Source organism: Zalophus californianus, chromosome 3 (genome assembly GCF_009762305.2).
Source record: "Zalophus californianus isolate mZalCal1 chromosome 3, mZalCal1.pri.v2, whole genome shotgun sequence".
NCBI lineage: Eukaryota > Metazoa > Chordata > Mammalia > Carnivora > Otariidae > Zalophus > Zalophus californianus.
The window spans coordinates 140,080,552-140,099,719 of NC_045597.1; the positions used below are offsets into that span (position 1 = coordinate 140,080,552).

The 19,168-nt window shown below is 42.2% G+C and overlaps 1 protein-coding gene across 4 annotated transcripts in view; it reads right to left on the reverse strand.

Moving 5' to 3' along the window:
* Positions 1 to 6,229: 6,229 nt before the first annotated feature.
* The window catches only part of NFE2L2 (nuclear factor, erythroid 2 like 2), a 33,781-nt gene continuing 20,842 nt past the window's right edge, over positions 6,230 to 19,168 (reverse strand). For all 4 annotated transcript variants that reach the window (XM_027588598.1, XM_027588600.2, XM_027588601.1 and 1 more), the window contains exons 2-5: positions 10,683 to 10,949; positions 10,087 to 10,176; positions 8,842 to 9,033; positions 6,230 to 7,959 (exon numbers count right to left, since the gene is read on the reverse strand). In XM_027588598.1, the coding sequence (XP_027444399.1) occupies positions 6,739 to 7,959; positions 8,842 to 9,033; positions 10,087 to 10,176; positions 10,683 to 10,949 (1,770 nt within the window). In that variant the 3' untranslated portion in view covers positions 6,230 to 6,738. The remainder of the gene's footprint in view (positions 7,960 to 8,841; positions 9,034 to 10,086; positions 10,177 to 10,682; positions 10,950 to 19,168) is intronic.

Genomic DNA, 19,168 nt, shown 5'->3' on the forward strand with positions numbered 1-19,168 from the left:
AGTAGGTATGGAAAAGATAAAAGGAAAGTCTATTAAGGATGTAAGTCTTGAATACCAATAGGTGAGATGCTGGGTGACAAGTGAGGAATCTGAACTTGAGGGAAAATACAGTTAAGATTATGATAGGCCAGTGAAAGTTGGGAAGAAAGATAGGGGTGGGGCTTCAGATGTTGGAAGAATTCCTCTTTGCCCCCAAAGTGGATTGGTTGAGTCTGGTGTGAGGGTGGGCTGGGAGGAAAAAGCATGAAATTTTAGTCTAACTGCAGTGCTGCACTTTAACCCAAATGTGATAATCTCAAAGTGATCAATTTGTAAAGCAGGGCTTTGAGGAATTGATTTTTAGGAAGACTTTATAATATACAAGTATTTAGATTCTTGGCATTAAGAACAGCTTGTTAAATACTTGGGAGTTGAAGCCATGTGAGGAATTTTAGCTGTTAGGACAGCAACACATTTTGCTTGATTACAACATGTATATGCAGTGGTTTCACATGTGCAGCTTTAAGTACTTTATAATTCTAGTTTAATACTTGAGTTCTAAATTTGGCAAGAGTATATTTGCCTTTTTTCAGAATGAAAATTTAAAATGTTCAGGCAACAAATGATTGGAATCTTCCATGTATTCATAGACTATAATCTTGGAGATGAGTGTTTTACAAAAATTGGACCTTGTTATGGTTGATATGTTAGGATTCTATAGAAAGTACCAAGGATTAAGAAGGGGTAAAGATTAATAAGTATGCCATTTTTGCTTGATTTTTTTGAAAGACGTAATGACGAACTACCTTTTAAGTGATAAAGATTAAGTGGACATCCTACTGAAAGCTAGCTAGGTAATAGGAATTTGCCCAAGATACTCAAAATTTATTGGTAAGTGTGGATAAAGGGTGCTGTCAGCTTAAGACACGAAATGGTTAAGGGCACCTGGGTGGCTCAGTTGTTAAGCATCTGCCTTTGGCTCAGGTCATGATCCCAGAGTCCTGGGGTTGAGTCCCCTGTCAGGCTCCCTGCTCAGCGGGATGCCTGCTTCTCCCTCTCCCACTCCTCTTGCTTGTGTTCCCTCTCCTGCTGTGTCTGTCGAATAAATAAAATCTTAAAATGTGAAATGTTTAAGTGTCATCACATCCGTGTATATAGCCATTATAATGGTTACAAGGGCCTGTAATCACAAAGATGAATCTCAGTTAACTAGTTACACCTGAACTTAAAATACATCGTTAGTCTGCGTTGTTGACAAATGTTGAATAAACTTGTCCTTTATAATAATACCTATTAAAAGAACTGACAGGTGGTCTATTTGGATTCACTCTCATTTGTCTCTTACTCTTTTTTTTTTTTTTAAAGATCTTATTTATTTGAGAGAGAATGAGAGCACGAGAGGGAAGAGGGTCAGAGGGAGAAGCAGACTCCCCGCTGAGCAGGGAGCCCGATGTGGGACTCAATCCCGGGACTCCAGGATCATGACCTGAGCCGAAGGCAGTCGCTTAACCAACTGAGCCACCTAGGCGCCCCTGTCTCTTACTCTTAACATCCTTAATAGGTATTGGAAAATGCAATTAGGTTTTTGTTTCTTAGTATCAAGTTTATCAGTAAAATACTTAAAATACAGAACTTGTGAGCTTGGGCAAGTTACTTGGGGTTTCTTTTTTATGCATGCTACACTTTGGCAGTTTGGTGGTGCCAACAGGCTCCTAAGAATGTTGGTTTCATATACATTAAATACGTAGAATTAAGCATTACATTGAAAATAGTAATCAAGGGGCATCTGGGTGGCTCGGTTGGGCTCTGACTGACTTAAGCTCCGGTTGTGAGATAGAGCCCCATGTTGGGCTCTGTGCTGGGCTTGGAGCCTGCTTAAGATTCTCTCCCCCTCCCCTTCTCAAAAAACAGTGATCAAAATATATTAAGTTTGGTTTAGTAACACATGCTTCAAGTATTAAATGAGGCTAGTGGGTCTGACTTCGAATTTTGAGGTTGTGATGCATAAATGGTATTTTGAAATACCAGGAATTTGTAAGGATTTTTAATAGTTTAAGCACTGAATACCATTGTGATTTGTTGTCTCTAATATAAAAGGAAATGTTAAGTTTCATTAAATGTTTTAAGTAATTGAGTTCAAAATTCTGACATTTTATCCAGATTGTTTTTACCTAATTCCTTTTTTGTAAAATGGAGATATACCTACCCTCATTAAATCTGAAGTTTAAATCTGATAATGGGCTTAAAGAACTTAATCTGGGGGCGCCTGGGTGGCTCAGTCGTTAAGCGTCCGCCTTCAGCTCGGGTCATGATCCCAGCCTCCTGGGATCGAGCCCCGGGTCGGGCTCCCTGCTCCGCGGGAAGCCTGCTGCTCCCTCTCCAGCGCCCCCTGCTTGTGTTCCCTCTCTCGCTATGTCTCTGTCAAATCAAATCTTGAAGAAAAAAAATCTGTTGCCTGGTCCATGGTCCCTAAAGATATTTTTGGTGATAATTATGGGTACCATCTTAACATCTTCAGGCATAGTTAAAATTGTAATGGGTGACAAAGGTAATTATGCCAAGGTCTTTTTTTATAAGATTTATTTGAGAGCAACAGAGATACCGAGAGAACACGAGTGGGGAGGAGAGGGAGAAGCAGACTCCCCACTGAGCAGGGAGCCCAATTCAAGGCTCCATCCCAGCACCCTGGGATCATGACCTGAGCCAAAGGCAAATGCTTAACCTTGACTGAGCCACCCAGGGGCCCCTGTTATGCCAATGTCTTGAGTTCTTTTCTCCACATACAGTGACAGTGTTTGAGGTCTTTAAATTTTTTCTGCAGCTCTCAAAAAGTATAAAAAGTAACTTAAAACTGAACCTGTCCTGATAAGTATTTTTTTTTAAGATTTTTATTATTTGACAGAGACACAGAGAGGGAACACAAGCAGGGGGAGTGGGAGAGGGAGAAGCAGGCTTCCCGCGGAGCAGGGAGCCTGATGCAGGACTCCATCCCAGGACCCTGGGATCATGACCTGAGCTGAAGGCAGACGCTTAACGACTGAGCCACCCAGGCGCCCCCTGATAAGTATCTTTAAACTAGGAATGAGAAGTATTTTGTCTACATTCTGAGGCTTAAACAAGTATGGTAAGAGAAGTAGTGAAAGTTGAGCAGCCACCCCTTCCTAAAAATCCAGGGCTTGAGAAATCTCAGAAAATGTTTCTTTACATTAACAAATGCAGTATCATTAAGATTTCTAAGAATGCTTGGTATACATCAGTGTAAAAGGCATAGGTACACATTTTAAAACTAGAAACTTGAGTTTGATGTTTAATAATTGGATAGCCAAATTTAATCAGGACAGTAAAAAGCTCTAACTCAAGTCCAGATCAAGAGATGAAAACTTGGCTTCGTTTTTTTGTCATGAGGTTAGGATTTGCTATATTTGAAAATTTGGTTTCTAATTCTGCATAGTGCAGTATGGTTAGTATTTCAAAGTAATTTTTTCAGGTACTGTAAAGAACTATAGTTACTTAAATAACTTGTGCTATCTGGCTAGAAGTCTGTTCAGTCTGCCGGATATTGTTTTCACCCCTTGCCAGTGCCAGCCAATTCCAGGTGGTGCTGCTGGTTTCAAATTCGTGCCACACCCCCAACACACACACACACACATCCCTATTGTCTTAAGGGTGGGGCACTTAAGATCCGAGATTTTTTTTTCTTGAGGTTAGAAAAATGTCTCTATGGATCTCACCATCACCACTTACAGGAGAAGATACTTGACTGCATGAGAAAGGCCTGGGGCAGAATCTCAATGCCTATTAACATACATCCATTAAATTTTTTTTTTTTTTTTAAGATTTTATTTGACAGAGACACAGCGAGAGAGGGAACACAAGCAGGGGGAATGGGAGAGGGAGAAGCCGGCTTCCCGCTGAGCAGGGAGCCTGATGCGGGGCTCGATCCCAGGACCCCAGGATCATGACCTGAGCCAAAGGCAGACGCCCTTACTCCCATTAGTTCTTGAATTTATTTTCAACCCTGAGCTTTGTCATTCAAGTCAAATTCTCTTAATCTGACTTTAGTTCCTCTCACTAGCAACTAAAAGTGATCCTAATTAACAAGGCTAATAAGGAAAAGGAGAAAACACCATTTACAGAGTGCTTAATGAGCTAGGCACAGTACTTTTTGTGTAGTAACTCAAAACTTTTTTTTTAAAGATTTATTTGACAGAGACACAGTGAGAGAGGGAACCCAAGCAGGGGGAGTGGGAGAGGGAGAAGCAGGCTTCCTGCCGAGCAGGGAGCCTGATGTGGGGCTTGATTCCAGGACCCTGGGACCATGACCTGAGCCGAAGGCAGACGCTTAACGACTGAGCCACCCAGACGCCCCTCAAAACTTCTTGCCCTACAGACAGGAAATGAGCCTGACTGCTTGGAGTTACTGGAGGTCATTGTAGGAAAATGGCAGCAGCAAGCCCAGCCAATCTGGTCATACGGCCTGTGGACCTCTGCACTGTATTGCTCTTAATGGATTAATAGGACTCTGAATAATCCACATGTAGTAAATTATTCTAAATGTAATTCTCAAGATAAATCTCCATTTCCCTACTTTGAAACAAAAGACAAACTGTTTAGATGAAATAGTGAATCAAGGGTGCCTGGGTGGCTCAGTTGGTTAAGCGACTACCTTCGCCTCAGGTCATGATCCTGGAGTCCTGGGATCGAGTCCCGCATGGGGGGGGGGGTCCCTGCTCAGCGGGAGTCCGCTTCTCCTTCTGACCCTCTTCCCTCTCGCGCTGTCTCTCATTCTCTCTCAAATAAATAAAATTTAAAAAAGTGAAATCAATGCTGTGAGTGGTCAATTGGACAGCCTGCAGATTTTCAAGAGTTTTGTGGGGCCTTAATTTTTTATGTTTAATCTCTCGATATGTCCTAAAGTGAACGGACTTTCCCACCTAGACTTCCCTTCACACCAGTCTTCATCTCAGGGCAACTCAGTTCTTACGGCTGTTCAAGTCCTTGATTCCACCTTCACCCAACATCCATTTTGTCAGAAAATTTAGTTTTACCTTTGAAACCTGTAGAATCCAGTGCCTTCTTATTCCTATCACCACCCTAGACTAAGACCACACTATCCCTCCCATGTATTTCAGAGCTTCCCCATTTGTCTGCTCCCATCTTAACCCTCTAGACTATTTTCAACACACAAGGCTAAGGAAATTTAAAAATCAGATGGTAACACCTATAGCTCCCCATTTTGCTAGGTAAAAGCCAAAGCCGTCAGGACAGTGTAACAAGGTTCTGCGCCATGTTCCACTCTACCTGCCCTGCTTTCCCCACCCCTTCATTTTCAGCCATGTAGTCCTTGTTCTGTCTCAAATAGACTTCAGAGCCTTTGGACTTGTGTGTCTTGTCTGCAATAGTCTTTTTAGCTAATAGAATGGGTCTCCCACATCTTCAGATGTTGCCATCTCAATAAGGCTTTTCCTGTTTGCAACCCTATTTATTCTAGCATGGGGGCAGAGGGAGAGAGAATCTTAAGTAGGCTCCAAGCCCAGTACAGAGCCTGACATGGGGCTTTATCTCATGACCCTGAGATCATGACCTGAGCCAAAATAGTGTCGGAGGCTAATCGACTGAGCCACCCAGGTGCGCCGGCAACCCTATTTTAAATTGCAGTGCTTCCTTTCTACTGTCCATCCCAATCCTGGCATGTGTAAGGTTTGCTGTCTTCAATTCCAGGAGGACAGGGATTTCCATTGTGTCCTTTGTACTTTAAAAAATATCTAGCACATGGTAGGCATACATGTACTGATGTGAGTAAACTGAGTCAATGTTTTCATGTCAACATACAGTATTTTCCTTGGTTGAGATGTACTTGCTATTGAAAAGGTAAAGTATCTTCTTGATATACTTGGTATCTCTGGGATCAGAAATTTAGTACAAAATGCTTTTCAGGGGCGCCTGGGTGGCTCAGTCGTTAAGCGTCTGCCTTCGGCTCAGGTCATGATCCCAGGGTTCTGGGATCGAGCCCCGCACCGGGCTCCCTGCTCCACGGGAAGCCTGCTTCTCCCTCTCCCACTCCCCCTGCCTGCTCGTGTTCCCTCTCCCGCTGTGTCTCTGTCAAATAAGTAAATAAAATCTTAAAAAGAAATGCTTTTCATATTTTCAGTGAATGAAAACATTCTCAAAATGCAAAATACTTAAATATGTTAAGTGTGTTATTGTTATGGAAAATAGTGTGAATAAACTCGAATGAATTCCAAAGAAATTAACAGTCATAATACTCCTTTATTAGTACCAGCTTTTTAACTAAATTGGTTTTTGCCAGAGCTAAACAATTTAATATAAAAAAATGCCTTTTTTGTTCATACAGTATTTATAAAAAAGTACATAGTGGTTAGTTTTGCAACAATTTGCTCTTAGCCAGATATCATATAAATGAACGTAACAAATGAGATAAGAACAGTATAAATAAGAAGTTTTTGTAGTATTTACACTTATACAGAAACTAGCCCAAATGGTGTTCTAAGAAATTAAATTTGCAGTTAAAGTGAAAACTACTGATTCAGCATACTGATGACTTATTTTAATGCTTTTTAAAGTTCATATTATCTTCTATACTAGTTTTGACTATAATTTTGCATAGAATTACTTATAAAGTGTATTTTTGCATTTCACATCACAGTAGGAGCTTTTAGTATAACAGTACAAAAAAACAAAAAAAAACAATCCCCAAAACAACCCACTAGCTCAGAAAAAGGTCAGATCTTCCCAAATCTAGTTTTTCTTAATATCTGGCTTCTTACTTTTGGGCACAAGGAATACATTGCCATCTCTTGTTTGCTGCAAGGAGTATTCACTAGGAGAGTACGGTTTTCCATCTTCATCCCGGAGCATGCTGAAGACTTCGAGATACAAGGTGCTGAGTTGTTTTTTCAGTAGATGGAGGCTTTTGTCATTCTCCCCCTTTTCTTTGAGTAATTTTTCCTTTTCATCTTTTAAATGATCCAAATCTTGTTCCAGTTCCACTATATTTTCCAGTTTTCTTTTTCTGCAATTCTGAGCAGCCACTTTATTCTTACCCCTCCTGCGTATATCTCGAATTAATGCCAGTTGAGCCTCACTGAACTGCTCCTTGGACATCATTTCATTGAAGTCATCAACAGGGAGGTTAATGATTTTTTCAACAGGGAATGGGATATGGAGAGCTTTTGCCCTTAGCTCATCTCTTGTGAGATGAGCCTCCAAGCGGCTTGAATGTTTGTCTTTTGTGAATGGGGTTTTTCGATGACCAGGGCTTACAGGCAATTCTTTCTTTGGCGTGTTTTCGCACTGGGCCTCCCGCGCTGGGGTGCTGTGCCCTGGAGATGGTGACAGGGGCGGGGCTGTATCTCCAGCAGACTGTACCGGCGGTGTTTTAGGGCCATTCTGTTTGACACTGCCAGGAGCACTATCTATCTCTTCCATTTCAGAATCACTGAAGCCAAGTGGTGTGTCTCCATAGACAGAAGATTCCACCGAGTGTTCTGGTGATGCCATGCCAGGACTTGTGTTGAGTGAAATGCCAGAGTCAGAATCATTGAATTCTGTGCTTTCAGGGTGGTTTTGGTTGAAGGCTTTACAAAGTGATAGATCAGAAACATCAATGGGCCCATTAAGAAGTTCAGAGAGTGACTGGCTTAAAGTAGCAGAGGGCATGCTGTTGCTACTACCGGGTTCTGCTATGAAAGCAGAATAAAATTCATCACCAAAATCTGTGTTAATTGTGGCATCTGAATTTAATGAGTTCACGGTCAGCTGGCTGGAATCTTCTGTGGAGAGAATGCTGCTGAAGGAATCCTCGAAAGCACTGAGAAAATGTGGACTGCAGTTACCTACTTCTTTTTCCAACGAGGGCATTGAGAAGAAATGGTAACTGTCGTCAATTTCTGTCATTTTGGTTTCTGGACTTGGAACCGTGCTAGTCTCAACCAACTTGTCATTTTGAATATTAAGACACTGTGTGAAAAGAAATTTTGACTAAATGTAAATCAAGGTTAAATATTTTAATAGCTGATTATATATATCTCATGGCAAATATTTATTTTTAAAGATTTTAAAGTAATCTCTACACCCAATATGGGGCTTGCACTCACAACCCCATGGTCAAGATTCCCATGCTCCACTGAATGAGCCAGCCAGGTGCCCCTGATGGCAAATATTTTTAATAGCTGATAATCTGTATCTGATGGTAAGCTCTTTCCCCACCCCTATTCTTTCCAGGCTCTTCTGTAATTCAGATAATTCCCATTTCTAACAGATATTTAGGTCTAAGCATATGTATTATTTTCATAGTTCCTAGATCAGACTTCTGGCCTACAAAGACCAGATCTTTCAAGACATCCAGTCAATTTAACTAATAAAAGTATACTTCAGTGAGCACAGGCAGCTCTCCTGACTAAAGTTTATTTATTTAAGTAATTTTTACACCCAGTGTAGGGCTCAAACTCAAAACCCCGAAAGAGTCACATGCTCTTGTGACTGAGCCACCTGGCGGCTCTCTCATGACTAATTTTTTTTTTTTAAGATTTTATTTATTTGACAGAGAGAGACACAGCGAGAGAGGGAACACAAGCAGGGGGAGTGGGAGAGGGAGAAGCAGGCTTCCCGCTGAGCAGGGAGCCCGATGTGGGGCTCGATCCCAGGACCCTGGGATCATGACCTGAGCCGAAGGCAGACGCTTAACGACTGAGCCACCCAGGCGCCCCTCTCATGACTAATTTAAAAGCACCCTCCAATCCTTCCATTAAGTAGGTGGCATGTAAATAACTGGAGTAATTAATTTAAAGGCACTGAATATAAAAGTATCTTTGGCATTTATTTATATTAGATCTTAGTTACCTGCAATTCTGGAATGGATAACAGCTCCTCCCAAACTTGCTCAATGTCCTGCTGCATATTGTCTAGATCAGCAATGACTGACTGAACGACGAGAGTCTGAGGTGACTGAGCTTGATTAGGAGCAGTGAAGACTGGATTCTCGATTTGGCTGGGGAGATCAGGAACAAGTGACTGAAACGCAGCTGAAGCAACCTAAAATTGACAAAGCATTTATCTACGTGAGTCTGCCAGCAGCAGTGGGGAAGTACACTCCCAGGCACCATCACAACACCTTAAACTGGAACTGGCTAACAGTTCTGTATTTCTCTAGTTACAACCACTTATAACCCCTATTTCTATTATAATGAAACAAATCTTTTTTCCCCTGCCCAACTGACTCCAAACTGACTCATTTACTAGCTTAATTGTTCTATCCCTTGCATTTGAAGGTAAATTTCAAAATAAGTAACAGTCTTTAGGATTTAATTTGTATCTCTTGGTAAAAATACCTATTATAGTGCTTCAAACACAATAAATTTAAAGTTGTTAATTGAGCAAGCCTTGGTTTATTACCCAGCTTGATTTTCACTCACCAAAAAAATTTTTGTTTTTTAAAGATTTTATTTATTTATTTGACAGAGAGACACAGCGAGAGAAGGAACACAAGCAGGGGGAGTGGGAGAGGGAGAAGCAGGCTTCCCGCTGAGCAGGGAGCCCAATGTGGGGCTCGATCCCAAGACCCTGGGATCATGACCTGAGCTGAAGGCAGACATGCTTAACGACTGAGCCACCCAGGCGCACCCCCCCAAATTTTTTTTTTTTTAATTTTTTTTTAGATTTTATTTATTTGACAGAGAGAGACAGCAAGAGAGGGAACACAAGCCGAGGGAGAAGCAGGCTTCCCGCAGAGCAGGGAGCCCGATGTGGGACTCGATCCCAGGACTCCAGGATCATGACCTGAGCCGAAGGCAGTCGCTTAACCAACTGAGCCACCCAGGCGCCCCCCCCAAATTTATTTCTAAGTACCTATAACCAATGAGTTATTTGTTTCCATGGTTATGCAGATCCATGCTTCTGAGTATGCAGGGATAAGTGGTTTTGGTTTTGTATTGTGTAGGGGACTTTTTTTTTTTTTAATTGTAAAGTTATCTACAGGCTAAGGTTTCTTTGACAAAATTTCCTCCTAAAATATTTTTTTAATAGAGACACACTTATAGGATATATTAGATAGAGTGGGGGAGTTTCACTGTTAGCCAAATGTTGTACCTCATTGTCATCTACAAATGGGAATGTCTCTGCCAAAAGCTGCATGCAGTCATCAAAGTACAAAGCATCTGGTTTGGGAATGTGGGCAACCTAGATGAAAGACATAAAAGAAGAAAAAGATTGTTCAGTGTCATACAAGGTTTATAATTTAATCAAACATTTATCTTCTTTCAGAAATCAGTTCAGTGTAGTTTAGAGCACAGAATCAAACCAGACTGGGTTCCATTCTTGGCTTCCCCAATTTCTTGAGTGCTTTGGGCAAGTTACTGAGTCTCTGAGCTTCAACTGCTCAATCTGTGAACAAAACGCCAGTAATCTGTACTACTGGTTTTACTGCTGCTAGATCCTTACATAATGTTTCCACAGCTTACAAAGCACTGTCACGTAACTTATGCCCTCGCAATCCTTACAACAACTCTTGTGACGTAAGTTAGGTGTTGAAATCATCAGGAGGCTGAGGTTGGGAAGTTGACTTGATATGGTAATGAAGACATAGTAAAAGGCAAAGCTGGAACTCAAATCCAGATGTTTTAACTCTTGGGCCAGGATTTGTTCCTTAAACCCTGACACCTTCCCAAGAACTGAGTTTTCTGTACCTGGGAGTAGTTGGCAGATCCACTGGTTTCTGATGGGATGTGCTGGGCTGGCTGAATTGGGAGGAATTCACCTGTTTCTTCATCTAGTTGTAATTGAGCAAAAAAGGCTTTCTCTTGCTCCTTTTGGAGCTGTTCTTGTCTTTCCTTTTCAAGTTTTTTCTGTTTTTCCAGCTCATGCTCCTTCCGTCGTTGACTGAAGTCAAATACTTCTCGACTTACCCCAAGATCTATATCTTGCCTCCAAAGTATGTCAATCAAATCCATGTCCTGTGTTTAAAAAAAAAAAAAAAGGAAAGAGACCATGGTTAAGATGGTTTTTTAAATGGCAGATATCATATAATTTACATTATGCCATTGTTGATGGTTGGGGGTAGGGAGATGACAATCTGAATGGAACACAGATCCAGTGTTCTGGAAGAGCATAGTTAATTCCATTCAATGAATCTATTCATTAAAAGAAACAACAGCCTACAAACACAGCCATCCATTCTAATCACTTATTACTTGGATTATTAACAACTGGGTGATAGTAGAGGTCACTAAAGAGCAAAGTAACATGCTGCACATTAAAGCTCTTGAATTAAAAGAAATCCCACACTTGTTTAATGGAATATAAAAATTAGAGCAAGCACTCCAAGCCACTGGTTTCTTATGACAAATGAGTTTGGAAAACATAATCAAATACACGGAATTTTTTCTAAACCTCGGCAAATATCCATTTTACAGAGGGGGGAGCCCTTGTTAAATGTCAATCTAGCCATTGCAAAATATCACCATTCTTTTGGTATTTCCTACATTGAATTACTTTCCCCCATCATTTCTTGCTATTCTTGTCCCCGTGGCTCATTTATTAAAACAATTTCCTCTTGACTTGAGTTTTAGCTCCTGAGGCATGAACAAATTAGTAAAGAAAAGTCCTCATCTTGTGACCCATGGGTGAAGCAAGAGGCTGCCTTGAGAAAGACGTACTGCTCACTAGTTTCACTTCTGAGAAATCACAAATAACCCTCTTAAAAAAATGCACAAAATTAAAAACAAACAAAAACAAAAAACATGGCTCCAGGGAAGGATGGAAGTTTATTTCTATTTTTTTTGATGATGTCAAATTCATCTCGTTTTCTTCCCCCCACTTTTTTTTTCTTTAAAGATTTTATGTATTTGAGAGAGAGAGAGAGCACACGAGAGGGGGGAGGGTCAGAGGGAGAAGCAGACTCCCCGCTGAGCAGGGAGCCCGATGCGGGACTCGATCCCGAGACTCCAGGATCATGACCTGAGCCGAAGGCAGTCGCTTAACCAACTGAGCCACCCAGGCGCCCCCCCCCCTTTTTTTTTTAAAGATTTTATTTGTCAGAGAGAGTACAAGCAGGGGGAGGGGCAGAGGGAGAAGGTTCCCTGTCGAGCAAGGAGCCTAATGCGGGACTTGATCCCAGAACCCTGGGATCATTACTCGAGCCCGAGACAGATGCTTAACCGACTGAGCCACCCAGGCGTCCCGGAAGTTACTAGAAGTTTTAAGGTATGGGGAGAATCTTACAATGAGGGAATGGTTACTTTGTTCTCTGTAACAAAGCTAGGCCTTGGTACCATGTCTAGATTTTTCCTAACCACGTGTTAAAAGCAGTTTTTCTGATTTATAACTTTAGTTTTTGGAAAAGTCTACACAGGTAGGAAATTTAAATCACCTTCCATTTAAGAAGCCATTTATTCTGGGACGCCTGGGTGGCTCAGTTGTTAAGCATCTGCCTTCGGCTCAGGTCATGATCCCAGGGTCCTGGGATCAAGTCCCACATCGGGCTCCTTGCTCAGTGAGGAGCCTGCTTCTCCCTCTCCCTCTACTGCTCCCCCTGCTTGTGCTCTGACAAATAAATAAATAAAAATCTTAAAAAAAAAAGCCATCTATTCTGAAAATAATATAATGAACTGAGACTAGAAAAATCAAGACATGGGGGGGGAAGGGAGCTGGGGCCTGAAGGCAGGTGGACACAGTGTGCACAACCATCACAGATGCATTTCAGTTCTGATGACGGCTGGTGGCACTGGATTCCCAGTGTGTCAAGACTCTACTACTTTCTGCCTTCAAGGACCAAAATAACATGGTTGTTGCTTCACTGAGCAGTCAGGCTATTTCTACCCAACCGAGGAGGAGCAGGCCACCCAGCCTAATGGCAGCATGGCTACATGGGGAGCAGAGGCCACCTCTAAGCCCTGGTGGCAGGATCGTAAATGCTGCAAAACCCCGCTTGTCGGGTTTATCAGTGTTCTAGCCTGCAGCAGGGTTAAAGAGTATCCGGTACACACAGTAGGTACAGTGAGGACAGCGTCTGCAGCTCTTTAGAACTACAGCTGACACCTACCAAAGGCTTTCTATATGCCAAGACTTGTTCGAAGTACTTTACGACATATACAAATGAATCCACAAGACAACCATATAAAGATAACATTCTTATTTTACCGATGAAAATGCTGAGGTTTAGAAAAAAGGGATACTGCTAGAAAGTGTACAGGGACATGTATGTCCTGGGCAGCCTCAATCTTGGACTCGTGCTGTCTTAAACCACAAGTTACACTAAAAAATATAAAATCTGATCATTGACCAGTGGTTCTTAAATTGGGCAGGATATAAAATCCATTGTCATATATATACTTTGCTTTCACATCTTGGTGGTGTGAAAAAGTGGCCAGTTTACAGAAGGCTGGATTGAGCACATCACCTCAAATCGTCTTCATGGCCACAAGAGCATAACAACCATAGAGCATTTCTTCATACATGGCTATCTCCTCAGAGAGCTCCCCACTAACAATGAGCATGAAAATAATTTCCAGTTTAAAAATGATGTGTTTCCACCATTTTAATGGACACGTTTATCCAAAGGTCATGTGAAAGACAAAGGTCCAAGGCAGAGAGAAACCTACTTTAAAATTCTGATTTGGTTAGGTCGTATCTTCTTAGTGAATTTAGATACAGCAGAGAATCCTAACCAGGCTATTCTCCAAGCTGGAGCAAAGGGACCAAAGTATTAAGGAGGTCTTCAGAAGATTCACATCCACTGAAAGCCAGCACTAAAAATTAAAAGAATGCACGATCACATAGTCTCAGCTGAACTCCAGTCCCTCTCAAAAACTGATGCGGACAGTGCGCTGACCTCTGCGGACAGTGCACTAACCTCTTCAGATCAACGGAAGAGAAGTGCAAACATGTGTCCTGGCACCTGGGGCCACTCTGGCGCATCCCTTCCTCACTTGCCCAGAATGCCTAGGCGGGGGCTTCTCCTTGTTAAGAGATCCCAGGGTAAAAAGCAACACCCAGTTTTGATTTTTTCATAAAAGAACTGAAAGAACACTGAAGCAGTTTATGCTGCAAATACCTGCTCACAAACCAGACTTCCAGAGTATCCCCAGAACCCAGCTCTAGGGCCTGAAAATTTCTACTGTAATTTACTCTAAAATTATCAGTGGCGGCCACACCAAGAGTTGATACAACTCTCTTCTTTCCTTTCCTCCCCTTCCCCCCACCAGATGAGCTGTCTTGAGTGGGTTCAGGTGGTTTAGCTATACATTCAGTATATAATTGTTCTATCCCACCCCTATCATACAGATGTTGGTGGACCAAGTGAGACGTGAAAGAAATCTCTCCATAAATGTAAAGTCTATGCAAATGTTGCTGTGCATGCTGACAGTGATGGTTCTAGAACTTGCTGTAATATAAGCAAGATCAAACTGAAGGCCAATGGATGATCATGAAGCTGCGGACCTAAGTGTAGTGGGAGCGTGCAATAACATTCGGCAATGAAGCTACTTGGTTCCTCCTCAGGGAGGGTCTGAAATGGGACTACTGGGCTTGTGCAACATGTGTTGAAAACAAAAACACGTAACATACACTCTCCTGTTTACTTTTATGTACACACATACACCCATTTAACTGTTGTTCAATTCCTGATAGGACTACCCTTCAATGCCCAGCCAAACTGATTCAATTTTTAAAAATTTCCCCTAACATACTCAGAAAAGGACACCCTGATGGATCCTTATCAACAAACGGGAAAAAAGAGATCACGAAGCATCACTTGGATCACCTCTTAAGCATCCTGTTCTCCTGTGATCTGAAACAATGCTGGGCCCAGGGAGGCGGAGCAGCTCCTACAGCCCGAGCTTACTGTCTCCACCAGGAATGCTACCAAAAGATGTTTCAAGTGACAACACCTACTTGTTTTTTTTTTTAATATTTTATTTATTTATTCGACAGAAAGAGTGAGAGAGCACAAGCAGGGGAAGCAGTAGAGGGAGAGGGAGAAGCAGACTCCCCGCTGAGCAGGGAGCCTGACGTGGAACTTGATCCCAGGACCCTGGGATCATGACCTGAGCCGAAGGCAGATGTTTAACCAACTGAGCCACCCAGGCACCCCAACATCTATTTGTTCTTAAGGTAGACTGGGCAGCCTTCCGTGAGATCATAGTGGGAACAAAACAGGTTTCAAAGTGTCCTCAGAGGTTTTCCTCTGTGTTTTAAGGTTTATTTTTATGTAGTGTTTATTGTTGCTATGAGAAGTCTCTAAAAGAAAACTTCTGCTTAAAAATAAAAGCAAGGGTAGTCTTAACTACCCTGAATTCCTTAAAACAGATGTTCTGATCATATTTAGAATGAAGCAACAATGGGTTTCTTGTCATGCCCTTCACATATTATCCTCTGTCTTACTCACATTTTCAGAAGAAAACACCTTCAGGAGTTTGATATTGTATGAAATCTTCAAAGCTTTATGTTGAAAATGAGAATTGTGTCCACCCAAGACTTGCTGTTGGGGAGCCCCACGGCCTCGGGACTATTCTGTGCTTCCCTCACAGGCAGGGAGCACTTCCTGCAAGGAGCCCTGTGACGGGGCACATGATTTCTTCCACAAATGACCTATTCCCGCACGTGCACCATCTAAGAGGAAGGAGTCTGGGCACAGCCCATCAACAAACAAGAACAGGACACCCGACAGTGAGGAAGGGAAATGCCTAAGGAAAAGCTGAAACTGCTCTAAGGCATATAAATCCCAGGCCTTGAGAAAGAATAGCTTCTTAACCCCTCCAAGCCCCTAAAGAGGAAGGCCACCATGTTAACTGGCAGGTCAGTAGAGTATGGGGAAGGAGAGGAAAGCAGGGGGATGGTTTCTACAGCATTCCAATAGGTATTTCCTTAGGACTAGGGAAAAAGCTGACTGTGAGCCTTCACATGCCATATGGAGCCACTTGGTATCTGAATTTTTTGCTGTTGTCCTTTAATGATTCCTGAGTGTGTTGCAAATTATGCTGCTAGCTTGGCTTACACAAAAGATGACAATTTAATAAGAAACATAAATGTTTGGCAATTCGCATTAAATCACCATCTGGTCCAACGGAAATCTTCATATTTAAAATGTATATATCATCATTTGCCATCTGTTTAATCTATTACATGTTTTATGGGGAATCTGAAGTTGGATTATTAACTCCTACCACTTTGAAACAAACATCTTTGTTCCAGGATAAAGAAAGGAGAAAGGCCTTGAACAAACCAGCATTTTTCATACTCAGATGAACCAAAAAATTAGAAAAGATAAGGCAAGATAGCACAATCTCCTCTTAAATTAAGTAATTCTGTAAAACTGAGGCTTTGGGAAAGTATCTAAAATGAAAGATAAAATGACTTCTATAATATATCCACACAGGTAAATGAGGCTTGCACCTCTCAACCCACTGCCCTGCCCTCCCTCTTCCATCCTTTATTTTGTCTTGAGGATGGGAAGGTGGTGGGAGGTTTGCTTCTAAAAATAAATTTCACCAATAAACTTAAAAATTTAACTGCACAGATTACTAAGCTTGTAAACAGAAACTGAAAACTGCTACTCACTTTCAGTTTTACTGTGTAAGCATGAACCCATGTCTCCAGCTACTCCTTAAAATCATGTATTTCCACTAAGATAATAAATAAGTCTTCTAAAGTTTATTCTCTCAGATCTCTCCTTCATTCAAATATTAATTATTGGCATTCAGAGTCTTAAGCTACTTTTTTCAGTAATTTTTTTCCCCATCCATGTCAGACTTTAGGTTATGCCCAGGTGGTTGTATTATTCACCTGAAAACGAAATCTGGTTTAATATTTTTTCCATAGAAGGGGCGCCTGGGGGGCTCAGTCGTTAAGCATCTGCCTTCAGCTCAGGTCATGATCTCAGGGTCCTGGGATCGAGCCCCACATTGGGCTCCCTGCTCCGCGGGGAGTCTGCTTCTCCCTCTCCTTCTGCCTGCAACTCCCCCTGCTCGTGCTCTCTCTCTGACAAATAAATTAAAAGGAAAAAAAAAGAAGATACACAAGACAATGCCAATTGTTTTTTCAGTGAACATTCTAGAGAAGGCAGGTAACAGGTTATTCTTGCACTTTTGGTTCTGCACTGATGTGCTAACGTCTAAATATAGTTGCTACAATAATTGTGAAGCAGTAAGAGTCACAAAGTTTGTGTATGTACATACATATGTAAAACCACAGAATGTCAGGCGTGGAAAGGGCCTTTCAGCTGTCTAGACAAATGTAAATGTCACGGAGTTAACTTCTGTGTAACTACAGCTCCATTTTTAAAAATAACTGGCCTAGCAAAAAGTTCTGTCAGCAGAGACTCCTGGTAGGTAGTAATAGTTACAACTAGTCCAAGTTTTCCTTCTAGAGAAATCTTACTGATTATTTCTAGAATCTTCAACAATCAGCGATTTCTAACAATAAAAATTCTCACACATACACTGAGAGATCAATTATTCAACAAGTTAAAACCCTAGATCACGAGTTTGTTCTTCCCTGAGGAGTGGAATCATCCGTCCACCCTTTTGTCTTTCAACTAGAAAATAGTTCAGTTTCGAGTCTGGCATGTTACTATGTACAGACATTTTCATGGGCTGCTTCCTGTTCACAAAGAAGTTTCTCAGCAATGACTCGATCTAAGAAATATGATCCAGCCAGTTTACTGGAACTTTCACCCATTATGCTTGTCTGCAAGCTGCAAACACGATGCAAAGATAAAACTGGAGAGAGTGAAGAAAAGGAACTTGGATTGCTGGTTTTCTCAGGAGGTACATATGTGTTTAGCCAAAAAGAAGTCAGAAAGGACACTGAATTTCCAAAAGGGTAGGTGATCCCACCTGCTACAAAAAGTACACAGATCCAACTCATCTACGAGAAGTTTCACACCTGCACCCCAACAGACTCCTTACTTGGTGGTTTGTATTTGGGTGGATGCTGCCGCCAGGCCTGGGAGGGCTTCTGGGAGGGTTTATCGTGAGTTTGCAGAATGGCCTGGTTTGATAAGCAAACTTCAGGATACATTTTTCTAATCTCTTTCGTATCCCATTCAGTTCTGGACGCTGTCCTCCACACACGAAAGGAATTCTGTGAGTAGGTCTCCCAACCTATTAGAATGATTCTACTGAGGGGACGCCTGGGTGGCTCAGTTAAGCGGCTGGCTGTCTTCCGCTCAGGTCATGATCCTGGGATCCTGGAATCGAGTCCTGCGTCTGCTTCTCCCTCTGCCTGCCGCTCCCCCCCTGCTGTGCTCTCTGACAAATAAAGGAAATCTTAAAAAAAAAAAAAAGATTCTACTGGGAAACACACACACACACACACACACACACTCCAAAAGAACCTTCAGGAGCACTGGATCTAACTCCTCTACCTGCTTTACCTAAGGTTCACTGAAATTCACTGAGTGTGGACTCACCACATGGCTTGGCTATCCAAACTGAGGTCAAACAGCCCTATCTGCCCATCCCGGTGTGCCTTCCTCCTATGGGGCGTCTACCAGGAGGGAGAGCAGTGCTCCTGCACGACTCACCTGCTGGGACTCTTTACAGCCACTTCTGCTACTTCTAAACACCCTGTGTGATCTTTAGCCTCTTTGGGTCCTATTTTTTTTTTTTTTTTTTTAAGATCTTACTTATTTGTCAGACAGAGGCCCCACACGCAGGGGGAGCGGCAGGCAGAGGGAGAAGCAGGCTCCCCACCGAGCAGGGAGCCTGATGCAGAACTCAATTTCAGGACCTGGAGATCATGACCGGAGCAGAAGGCAGACGCTTAACGGACTGAACCACCCAGGCGCCCCGAGTATGAAATCTTTCTTGAAATAATGAGCCACTCCTCGCTAAAACTTCATTTTACTGGGATGGTGGTAGTTATAATAAAGGCGGTGGGTCAAGATCAACAAGATTAGTATATGTAACTACCCTAAATGGATCATCACTCCATCTCCCCATCTAGTATGTATGTACAGATCACCTCTCAGGTGCCAGGAACTGTGCAAGGTGCCTGGGGAAAAAAATAAGTAAGATAGTCTCTGACCTTAGTTTGGACATGAGGAGAAGCATATAGGAGCCAAGGCAGCACCAAGGCAAGTATCACTACACTGCACAGACAGAGGTCACAACCGACAAAGTCACAACTGCGTGAATGTCAATGTCCCGCTTAATCAACCAGGTTTATACCTGGT